At 37.2% G+C, this 12,641-nt stretch overlaps 1 protein-coding gene across 1 annotated transcript in view; it reads right to left on the bottom strand.

Moving 5' to 3' along the window:
* Positions 1-242: 242 nt before the first annotated feature.
* The window catches only part of ANXA3 (annexin A3), a 53,000-nt gene continuing 40,601 nt past the window's right edge, over positions 243-12,641 (bottom strand). Inside the window, exons 10-13 of the mRNA XM_042936113.1 lie at positions 11,530-11,625; positions 10,543-10,601; positions 8,378-8,500; positions 243-806 (exon numbers count right to left, since the gene is read on the bottom strand). Coding sequence (XP_042792047.1) covers positions 747-806; positions 8,378-8,500; positions 10,543-10,601; positions 11,530-11,625 — 338 coding nt within the window. The 3' untranslated portion in view covers positions 243-746. The remainder of the gene's footprint in view (positions 807-8,377; positions 8,501-10,542; positions 10,602-11,529; positions 11,626-12,641) is intronic.

Raw genomic sequence — 12,641 nt, forward strand, 5'->3', positions numbered from 1 at the left:
TGAAGGATTTTCTTTAAATGCATAGTTTTGCCAACTTATTTTAGAGGAAAAGAAACTTTAAAGAATTGATTCTACATAGCCATTCTGGGAAAGTAGTATTTAGCATGAAACAACCACAATTCATGCTTGCCATTTTGACAGGAAGTGGTTAGATTAATAGTTCAGCAGATGTTTTCCGGGGGCTGAAATAACTTATCATGCACTGCCACTCCTATAGCTTGATCACAACTAGAAAGAGCAGGCCAGGATTACATTCATTTTATTCCTTTCTTAAAGATAAATGCGATTAATAAGGTAATACATAAAGTAAAGCAGCAATAGCTTTTATAACAAAAATGCGTTTTAAAATATCATTAACTGTTAGCGACCAGCAAGACAATGTTGGTATGGGCTAAAAAACAGACAAATTACCTTTAACAAAGGCAACAGCTTTTATTAATGCTGCTTACACATTCAATGTGTTAGAATTCTGCAAAGGTTCTCACTTCCTAAGCTGAAATATAATTTATCTTGTATTAGTAGATCCTTAATACCACTTAAAAATTTCATTTATGAATTCCTACATGATGCTGAGATGCTCTGCTAGAATCACTTTTTGTCGTTATTATGGAACGATGGAAGTGTGTGTTAGGAAAACAGGTTGCTGTTTACGCTTGCTTGGGGTTTTCAAAACTCTGAGAAAGGAGTAAGAGCTGTTGGAAAGGCCCGTTGTGGGAGCAGCGGCCTTCGGAGATTGCGTTCTTCACTCAGTCATCTCTTCCACAGATCTTCAAGAGCGTGGTTTCATAGTTTCCAGAAGTATCTGACTGTAAGGAACAGGACCGATGGAGAGAAGGACAGATATAGCATAAATAATGAGGGGACCAAAACGAATGAAATCCCACAGTCCTGGGTGATTCAGTGGGGTGAGACTCATGACTTGTCCCATTTTGTGAAATGCATCTGTAATTCTGTTATTCATTCATACCTGAGTGTGATTATGTTCCAGCCTAGCATCTTCTTTACAATATATAATGTTTAAATTCTTCCTGATTCATGGCAGTTAAATTTCAATTTGGATTTGAAAAATAAGATTGCATCGATTATGTAACATTACATAATATTACGTTTCTAACAAAACTTTAAAAATGATAATCTTAATAACATATTAATATTCATCAAACACTTGCTCTTGGAAGGGTTAACTACTTTAACCTTATAACCCTTATGACCCTATGCAGTAGGTAGCCTAAGTATGTCCATTTAATAGACAGATAAAATGAGAAAAACAGAGGTTAGGAAATCATATAGAGACTAATGAACAGGTAGGGCCTGGCCCCTTAACACCATACTACATTGCCTGACATTCCCAAAGTGCATACTTCTCAGTTCCTTTCCCCTAGGCTAGCCGAAAAAGATCTTTGTTTAGACAGACAACATGTGAGATTCAGGCTTGTGTACAAAGATGCCATGTTTGCTAGGCAAAACAGGTAAAACTTTTGCATAGCATTGGAGGTAAAACTTGGCTTTTAATCTAGACTGTTTAAAATCCTCACACTATTCTCATTTTATTCAAGGCAACTCAAACAGTGAGCACTTCTTACACCCAAGTTTCACACCAGGATAAATATTAGAGTAAGCAGTAATGCAAAAGACACAATGAAGAAAGGTTATTTAGAGGTTATGTGTTGCTTTCACAATGAGACACAATAGGCGTTAATATACATTCTCTTATTTTATATAGACTGTGGTTCTTCCTCTGTTGGGCTTTCCAAGTTTTGCTCTGCCAGATGTAATAATCTCTGGAACTGCAGATAAACCAACAGTGCTCTCACTGGGTGTTAAAACAGCTCCCTTTACCATCTCCGACCAAGTTGTAAACAATTATTAGTGGTTCTATCAGTTAGACAAGAAAATACATCCAAGTAGTTACAGGTGCCTGGGTGGCTCAGTCGGGTAAGTGTCTGACATCGGCTCAGGTCATGGTCTTACAGTTCATGGGTTTGAGCCCCGCGTCGGGCTCTGTGCTGACAGCTCAGAGCCTGGGGCCTGCTTCAGATTCTGTGTCTCCCTCCCTCTCTGCCCCTCCCCTGCTCGCACTCTGTCTCTCACTCTCTCTCTGTCTCAAAAATAAATAAACATTAAAAAAAAATTTAAGAAAAAGAAAATACGTCCAAGTAGCTTAACATAAAATGCAGATCCATTCTCAGTACTAAACAAATGTTCATCCTTTCTTCTACCTCTATACCTTTATGCCTTCTAGTCAAATGGCTATTCTAGAAATTTTACAACCACAAAAAAGTTAATGTATTTTCAAAGTCTTTGAACATAATTTATGTCTTCCGAATTAGGCCATATTAATTGCTCTTAAGAAGTTAAATGTCTGTGTTGGTGTATTTTAACAGTGGTACCACTGATTCTTTCTTCTCCCAACTTTGATCCCATCTTTTATTCTCTACATTTAATCCATCCTGCCAATTATTTCTTTGCAGTGGTTTTTACGTTATTCCTTTTTCCATTCTGACCATGACAAATCTGCTTTAGGCTCCCATCTCTTGTCACTAGTTTCCTTGGCTCTAGATTCATCAACTGTATTCTCCCACTGTTAATTCTTACTGTTCTCAATTCTAAGCTTTTTTCTCTTTTATATTTCTTCTCTTCTATACTCTTACCTATATTTTCTCCTTAGAGGATTTTCATTCACGTCCAGCTATTCAGTAACATAACTGACTCTGAAAATATATCTTATACCACTAGCTCCTGACATGACAATTCCACTTCCATGTTTCGAAGACATCTCTAACTCAACACGTGTAAAACCAAACTCATGAACTTCTCCCCCATTCCCAAAAAAGAAAAGTAAAAAAACAAAAACAAACAAACAAACAAACAAACAAACAAACACACCTAAAGCCTGACCTTCGTGCAGGGAATGGCATCACTATCTGTTCCCAAGTTAGAAACCTGGAAGTCATCCTTGACATCTTTTCTTTGTGTTCCTTCTACCAAGGTAACACAAGTCCCCTAAGTTTTAATTCCTAAATATCTTTTGAGCCTTTGCTCTTTGATCTCTTTGCATTATTACTTTGCAATCCCCAGTTGTAGCAGCTCCAGTATGACTAATAAAAGAACTCAACACCCCCAAATCTCTTCCTTCTTCTCTCCAATGCAGTCTGTGATCACAGGCATCTTTTCAAAATGTACTTCTGATCATGACACTATGCACTTAAGTGGAAAACTCTTCAAGGTTCTTGGGCTCAAGACAAAATCTTCAAAGGTTGACAAATGGTCCTGGGTGATCTGGTCCCTTCAGCCTTATTTCTCATTATGTTTCTTTACCATGAGGTCTTTCCCCTTGTAATTCCTTTTACTTTTGTTGAAATGCTTTACTGATTCTCCAACCCCACAACCTTTGTCTACTCATTTTTAGAACTCAATCATAACTTCTTCATGGAAGCTTTTCCTATCCCTATCCTATGGTCTGACAGCACTGTATCTCTTTCCTTTACATTTGACATAGTTGTAACTTTACATTTATTTGTAATTCCATAAGGACAGGGAAACTTTTTTTTTCTTTGCTTGTAATTGTAACTCTGAACCAGGTACATAATATGCATTTAGTAAATATCTCTAGTGGATGAATGAAATACAAATTCTGTGACCTCAAAACTCTCTTTCATCTGAATTCATCTTGCCAGTTGGATTTTGTTTTTCAGTATTCCCCAAGGTAGATCGCCTCATCAATCAAGTGCCTTACTGCTTCTGTCCCTCCTACTCCTAACCATACATACATTTCTAGAGCATTCACCTGAGTCCCTGTTGAGCAGCATAGCACCTGGCCCACAGGAGGCACTCAACACAAGCTTATTAAACCTCAAAGGTAGGCTCAAGACCCACTTCCCCAAGAAACATTCCCTATCTAACCCCAAACTTCTTTACTCTGAATTCCTGTGTTGCTCTCCTCTGTACCACAGTATTTAATTTAATTGTATGTTGTTTCATAGTATATTCTTCTAATTATCTTACTTATGTTCACCTCAAATCTCCACATAGACTATGCATTGAGGATGGCTACTATGATTTCCATTAAAGACCTTGGAATTGTACTATTTATTAAATAGCTACTTAGTTTGTTGCTCAGTGAAATCTTATTAATGTAATTTTATCCAAATTTTGTATTAATGTCTTACTACTAAGTAATGAGAGGGACACATTTGTGTTTCCTACTCTCTCTCTCTCTCCTCCTCTCCCCCACCAATCACCAACACCAGAAAGGTGTAATGAGCAGAAAAATGAGCAGAAAAATGTCCAAACTATAGGCAGAAAGAAGAGGAGGCAGAACCAAAAGTCGGGTGATATGCAATTATAGAAATTTAGAATTATAGAAATTTAATTTAATTTAATTTAATTCTATAATTTAGAATTATAGAAATTTAAACATCAAAAAAATCCTATGTGTCAGTATTGAAAATGTAATGAGATTACTTAATAGTAAATAATGTTATACTTAATAGTATACTTAATAACACATTTTCTTTTGTCATTTTTGCAATGTGATTTGTGCTTCTGAAGTTTTATTTAAAAATTCTTTCCTTGCTCCTGGGTCACAAAGGTAACTCTTGTATTTTCTTGGATTAACTTTCTAATTTTATCTTTTATCTTTGGGTTTTTAGTTCATCTGCAGTTTACCAATGATATGGGGTTGGGCAGGATCCAGTTTTATTTTTCACTGTAGAATTGACCAGATTTCCCAAATACATTTTTACTAAATTATCTGTCCCTTCCCTACTGATTTATGGTTTTCCCTCTATCCTATGAGTTTCCACAAACAATTGAATTTGTCTCTAAGGTCTCCAATCTGTTCCATTGCTTAATTTGTCTGTTCTTACTCCAAAACTACACTTAAAACAATAATGGCTTTGTACCATGTCAGTCTCTAATAGGACTAGCCCTTTCCCTATCTTTACTCTTTTTTTAAGTTTATTTATTTATTTTTGTGAGAGAGAACACAAGCAGGGGAGGAGCAGAGAGACAGAGGGAAACACAGAATCAGAAGCAGGTTCCAGGCTCTCAGCTATCAGCGTAGAGCCCAACGTGGGGCTTGAACCCTTGAACTGTGAGATCATGACCTGAGCCAAAGTGGGATGCTTAACCGACTGAGTCACCCAGGTGCCCCTTTACTCTTATTCAAGGTTGATTAATCATGAATCTTTATTCCTTCACATAAATATTAGAGTAAGTTAACCAAGTTCCTCAAAGAAATCTAGCTGGAATATTGATTGAAATTGCATTTGATTTATATGGCTTACTTTGAGGAATTACTGACATCTTTACAATATCCTATCATATTACTCAAGTGATATGAACCAGCTCTCCATTTACTGACATATTTTATGCTCTTCAGAACAGTCTTAAAGTTTTCTCCATAGAGTTATATAGTTTTTGTTTCTATTATGAATGGTAGCTTAATTCTGATTATATAGTCTAAGAAGGACTATTAATTTTTACAGGTTGATCTTTAACTGGCAACACTGTAGAATTTTTATTACTGATAATAATTTATAATTCCTGTTGATTTTTTCTAGAAAGATGATTGTATCTACTGAAAATAACGGAAGCTTCAACACTTCCCTTTGAATCTTTACACATGTTTTTTTCTTCCTTTCCAATACTGTCCAGGACCCCTAGTCCTCTGTAAGATAGCATTAAGGTATATTAATGGTAGTAGTAGCATGGTATGTATTAGTATGTAGGGAATATTATTGTTCTGATCCTTATCTTAAAGGAATTGCATCTAAAGTTTCTCCACCGAGTATAAATATGTATTTGTTATAATATGTTGGTATGTAAGCTTTATCAATTTAAGGAGGTTTGCTTCTATTCTTAATTTGGTAAATGTTTTTATCATAAATAGGTATTGGCCCTTTTCAAAAGCTTTTTCTGAAAATATTGAAATAATTATATAATTATCTTTTATATGTGTGCAATGTGGGCAATCGTATTAATTTTCTGATGTTGAGCCATTCTTTCATTCCTGGATTAAACCTCACTTGATTTTGATGCGTTATTTTTTTTGATAAACTGATACATTCAGGGGAGACTGGGTGGCTCAGTTGGTTAAGCGTCCCACTTCAGATCAGGTCGTGATCTTGCAGTTTGTGAGTTCGAGCCCCGCGTCGGGCTCTGTGCTGACAGCTCAGAGCCTGGAGCCTGCTTCAGATTCTGTGTCTCCCCCTCTTTCTGCCCCTCCCCTGCTCACGCTCTCTCTCTGTCTTTCAATAATAAATAAACGTTAAAAAAATATTTAAACTGATACATTCAGTCAATATTTTACTCTTTGCTATCTATGTTCATAAGTGACATGAATTTGTAATTTTCTTTATCCTATATCTTTGGAATCAAGATTATACTAAATTCATAAAATGAATTAGGCACCTTTCACTTTTCCTGTTTTCTGGTACAACTTGTATAAGATTTGTTCCTTGAAAGTTTGGTGAAGTTCACCTGTGAGTCTATCCGAGCCTGGGATTTTGGGGGAGGTAGGTCTTTGGTCTCCTTTGTAATTTGTTTTATACGTATTGATTATTGAAATAGTTTAATTAAGCTCTCTATTTTTTTCCCTGATCCAACCCAACATTTCATTTAAAAAAATGTACCTTAGGTGATAGAAATGAAGAAACCTTATGTAATTTTAAATTATAAACTGAATTCTTTAGCCAAGGATTTTTCTTTTCTATCAAGGCAGGCATAGTTTAGATATTTCCTAATATAATAAGCCTCAATTAGCCAGACTACTGCGGGAGGGAGAACTAATGGTTAATTTAATTTTCCAGTTTGCTGAGGGTGAACTGAAGGCCTTCTTTATGTTTCAACCTTGTTACTGGCAATCTTTATAAAATGTATGAGTCTACTTTTCTGCCTTAGTAAGTACAATATGGTTAACATTATTAAATCTTCCTGTGTTGATTGAAACTATTGTGATGTGTCAGAATCGATTCAAATTGCATTGAGTGTGAACTGATGAAATCTGTGCTAAGCCCCAGGCATAGTCTGAGAGGTGCCTTGTTGAATAAGTTCCTCAATTTCCACTTCAGCATGCAGCACCTTCTGCAAAGGTTTAGTGTAAAAACAAAAGCTCTGGCTGAAAGAAAAATAGGATTCGTTTTGGTGAATGAATCGAGTTGACTACATGATGTGCAAAGGGAAGTGCACTGGTAACATTTACCAGGATTACGAATGTATTTACATCTGCCTCAGCAATCCTACTGGCGTATGGGACTGTATCCCTTAGACACACTTGCACCTCATGACATTGGGCATGCATAGCACAACATCATTCAATTGTTTGTAGCAGCAAGAAACTGGAAACATCTATTGATATGGTGGGTGCGAATACATAAGCAATGGAATGATGTGCAGTTGTTAAAAAGAATGAGAAAACTTCCTATAAACTGAAATGAAAAGAGTTCCACAGTGCAGAACCATGCTCTTTATGTTTTGAGTAAAACAAGAGGAGATTTAACTATGCCGCACACCTGAAACTAATGGGACATTGTATGCCAACTATACTTCCATTAAAAATAGGAACTTTAAAACATGTATTTTTATTTCCTTCTATTGTCATAAAGAAAAATTGAAATAAATAAGACTATAAATAAATAAGAATACAATATAAAATATAGGTAACTGATTTGCATATATAATTCAAAGAAGAAGGACAATTAATGGCCACTAAACCTAAAAGAAAATGTTGAGTGTCTGTTATGTGCCTGGGATTTTGGAGCTGAAAAATAATCACTATCTTTGGGAGACATTTTGTTATCACTATTATTTATGTATTTATTTATTTGTTCATTCATTTGTTTATTTATGCCATCACTATTAAAAATTTTTTTTCCAATTCCTCAAGTTGTACACTTTATTTATTTTTATTTTTTTAATATAATTTGTTGTCAAATTGGCTAACATAGTGTGTACAGTGTGCTTTTGGTTTTGGGGGTAGATTCCCGTGGTTCGTCACTTACATACAACACCCAGTGCTCATTTAACATTTATTCATTTTTGAGAGAGAGACAGAGCGTGAGTGGGGGAGGGGCAGAGAGAGGGAGACACAGAATCTGGAGCAGGCTCCAGGCTCAGGGCTGTCAGCACAGAGCCCGATGCGGGGCTTGAACTCACAAGCCATGAGATCATGACCTGAGCCGAAGTCGGACACTCAACCAACTGAGACACCCAGGCGCTCCTATGCTATCACTATTTTAAACTCAGAAAACACATTCATGCATTGACAGGGAGTAAGAAAACTGAGTCACATATCTCTATGTTTACAGAGTATGCAGGAAAGAAGATGAGTAGAAAAAGGCAATATGTGTTTTACTACTTTCGAGGGGAGACTTACTTTAATTGCTGAATATAGGGAATACCCATAATGCTTCTTAAACTCTGCTCGAATGTCCAAAAGGTCAATTTCCGATCTGGAAACCATTATTCGGTTCAGAGTAAACTCATCAGTTCCAACACCCTGTTAAGAAATACAGATGTCCACAATACAAATCTCACTGGCCGCAAAACAATACATAGATCTATACTTACAGGAAATAGATAATGCTGCACAAAATATTCAACCACAGTGACTCTTCTCCACTCGTTTGTCATCAAATTTTATCATTCATATATTCAAGAAATATTTATTGAGCATTTACTGTGTGCCATCACCATGCAAAATGTCAAAAACAAAAACGAGATACCCTTTTTAAGCTTTCAATTTTGTAAAGGATACAGGCAAGAAAACAAGCCATTACAATATAATCCAACATATGGGAAATATTGGGTACTATGGGAGCATATGTAAGGAGAGCCTAAAATAGATCAAGAATTAGGAAAAGTCTGTCTGGGAAACGGGTATTTGAGCTGGGGCCTAAATAATCAGCCAGATGAAAAGAAGGTAGGGCTCACATAGAGAGGGGAAAAATGTTCCAAGAGAGGAGACAGCATGCATGAAGGTTCAGGCCAAGAAAGAATGCCACATTCAAGGATGCATAAATAATGGGGAAGAATAATAGCAAGAAATGTGTCTGAAAAGGCTGGACCTTGTAAACCACGAATGAAATTCTGACTTTACCCCAAATGTGGAGAACAACTGCAATCTGTTGAACATGACAGTGTTGAAAGCAGATCAGATTTATGTTTCAGGAAATCCCTTTGACAGAAGCATGCAGATGGGATTGCAGGGCAAGAGTGGGATACAGAGAACAGAATGCGACTACAAGCTTTGGGACCCATCCAGGGGTGACTGTGTAACAAGAAGAGAGCTCATGATGGCCTGACCTAGAATAATGGTGGTAGGAATGGAGAAAATGTGTAGATTTAAGGGGTGCTTACAAGGGTATATTGACAAAATTTAGGGATGTATCATTTGGGGAGAATGAAGGAGGGAGAAAAGTGTAAAATTTCTTGCTGAGCAGTTAGGTGGATATTGACACTATTCATTTCTTCATTCATTCAACAAACAGTTACTGAACATCTACTACATATCAGACGTTGCTCCATGTACTGTGCATACGGTAGTGAACAGCACAGATTATATCTCTATTTGCATGGAGTTTACATTCTAATGGATGGAGATGGACAGTAAAGAAAATTAACATGTTTATGTAAATAGTAGTAAGAATTACATAATGGGGTGTGACTGAAAGGAAGCAAACTGACCTGTTTAGTCAGGAAAGATCTCTCTCAGGAGGTGACCTGAAAGGTGAGAAGGAGCCAGCCAGAGGTAGATCTGGAGAAGGTACATTCCAGGGAGAGAGGGCAACAAACTCAAAGACTCTGATGGGGGAAGACATTTGGCATAGTCAAGGACAGAAAGAAGGCCAAGGTGGCTGAGGCATGGGGGACAAAGATAGGGTGAATGGTATAACTTCAGAAAGTAGGGCAAGGCTGGTTCCTGTTGGGGCTATCCACTGAGGTGACTGAACACAGGACAGGAAGCACCTTTGGGTGGGGGGTGAGGTGAGGGACTTGGCGTGTTCACTCTGAACATAACTTTTAAGGCACATGTGGACCTTTATAGGAAATTTCCAGTGAAGACCCTGAAGTAAGCATCTTCTAAAGTTCCAGGCTCAGTGCAAAGGTCTGAAGATAGAAGAGAGCAAGAAAAATGCCTGTACTCAGAGACCTCACCATCTATCAGCGGTAAATAGACAAGGAAACCCAGGGTTTCTATGGCACGAAAGGCTACTGACTCAGCTTGGTTTAGTTTAAGAAAGGCAGTTTGAGAGGCCACTGGATCTAATGGGTCAGGCTTGAGTCTTGGTGTTCTGAAACAACTTTTACTGCCTGCATATACTGTGAAGTGGAGGAAACGATTTAGTCAACACGTCACTGTACCTGTCTCTATAAGGATTAGGATACTCTCTACCTATGAGACAAATTAGTAGACAATTTAGCTACAAAAAAGAACTCATCAAAGGAGAAAAGAAACATGAAATTCCATCAATATTATGCAATACTTTTCATATTCTTCTTGAGGGAGAATAAGAATGTATATGAAATTTCCAGACAAACCTTTAAAGCTTGATGCAGTCTTTCAGCTAAAAAGGCAGGCATGCTTCTGGCACAACGGACTGTTATAAAAAAGCAAAGTAATGTTCAGTTTCATTTAATGGAAACTGAGTCAATCTGTGGTAATATATTTTTTAAAAAGATTCTTTGAGTAACCATACCACTCTACCCCCTCGTCACCACTGGCTTTTATTGAGAATGAAGAGGGGAATGCTTCACCTGAATTTCAGAGGCTTATCACGTCATATTTGCACAGAACGTTAGCACAGTAATTACCTTTAGTCATGAGGAAAATAAAATTACCTGCCAGAGAAACTCCCACAGCAGCCGACTCATCTCCAACTCCCAGACACAGCAACACCTACGCTTACACCGCTAACTCCCTAGGGTGTACCTTTGCTCTGCTTCTAGCATCTTTAACTGCTGATAAATAACAACGAGGCAGAGACCTCATTGAGAAGACCCATCCACTTATGTAACAGTGTTTTGCGTCTGCTCCTTAATTCACATGTCTCTAGGAACAGATTTGGTCTGTGACTGACCTTCTGTTTGATACTCCTGGTTGGCATGGCCAAGAGGGAGAAGACCTATAGCTCTGACCGGGGCTCAGTTTTGGGAAGCCATTGATATCTTCCAAAAATAACCAAATATGATGAATCACTAAATTGGCTTAGTTGCTCAGTCTTTCAACAAGCCCCAATAAAAATGGCAATATAAATGTAATATTTTCATCTTTCAGGGAGTTTACAACCCAAGCGTGGTGACAAACCAATACAAAATTAAAAGACAAAGTAAAACCTAAAAAGATAACTGCTTCATGCATCCATTTAACAATATTTGTTGAGCATATCGTGTGTACCATGGACTGTGCTAGGGGATATGGGAGCATAAAGATGCATCACTCAGGATTCTTACAGGAAAGGAGCTAATCTTCACATCAATTTAAAACAAGTGCAAAGTAACTCAGTTTACAAACACTCAAGGGCTTACCTATGGCCAACAGTAAGTCTTCAAAATGCCCAGATAATTCTCCTTTTATGCTGTCCTCAATGTCCTTCTGGCTAATATTTCTATATTCATCAAATGCTAGAAAGCAACACCATAAAAATATTTAAAGCATCCCAGTTGACCACACTCGAATATATTCTGGTTTTTTTATTTGATATGCGGCAAATCAAGTTGTTAAATGTCAAACTCAAAAACTCCTTCTTCAAACCATCAAAACTTGAACATGGAAGTTTTTGTTGTTTCTTTTAAAAAAAATCATCTGCAGTTGGGGCGCCTGGGTGGCTCAGTCGGTTAAGCGTCCCACTTCAGCTCAGGTCATGATCTCACGGTCCATGAGTTCTAGCCTCATGTCGGGCTCTGTACTGACAGCTCAGAGCCTAGAGCCTACTTCAAATTCTGTGTCCACCCCCCCCACCCCTCCCCACTCGTGTTCTGTCTCTCTCTGTCTCTCAAAAATAAATAAATGTTAATAAAAAAATTAAAAAAGAATCATCTGCAATAAAACCTAAACTTCATTGGCCATTTTCTTCAATGATCTCATTCTGTCTTCTCTCCTCCCCCTTCCCAGGCTGATGGAATTTAAAATCACCTGAAAGGTTAAATGAAAAATGATTTATCTAGGGCAATGGGCTACTTTTAAATTATAGCAGCACCTGGGAACAACAGTGTGGTCATTAGTCAAATATGTTTTATCTGCTAATGAAATCTTAATTATGAAGATTTCTTTCTGCTGAGTAAGTCACCCCAAAGGCAGCATGGCCTACTCACACTTACCAGAAGGCATTCAGATTTCTTGATCCGTTTTTGCCCCAAAGCAAAACCCACACATACGTCCCTAAGTATGTAGGCATACTTTGCAAGCCAAGTAAATTTTGAAAAAAAAAAATTTTGGAGAGAAATCTAGGATTGTTTGGTTTTTATGTTTCAAATAAAGATATTAATAAAGGAACTATAATACACTATTACCATTATTTTATAAAATAAGTGAAATTTTAATGCCAAAATCAAGGAAGGGCAATTTCAGAATTAAAAAGTCACAGTAATATCCTTATGCTTCCTCATTTTTCCATAAACTCAGCATAAGCCTAGTCATG

Source organism: Panthera leo, chromosome B1, assembly GCF_018350215.1.
Source record: "Panthera leo isolate Ple1 chromosome B1, P.leo_Ple1_pat1.1, whole genome shotgun sequence".
NCBI lineage: Eukaryota > Metazoa > Chordata > Mammalia > Carnivora > Felidae > Panthera > Panthera leo.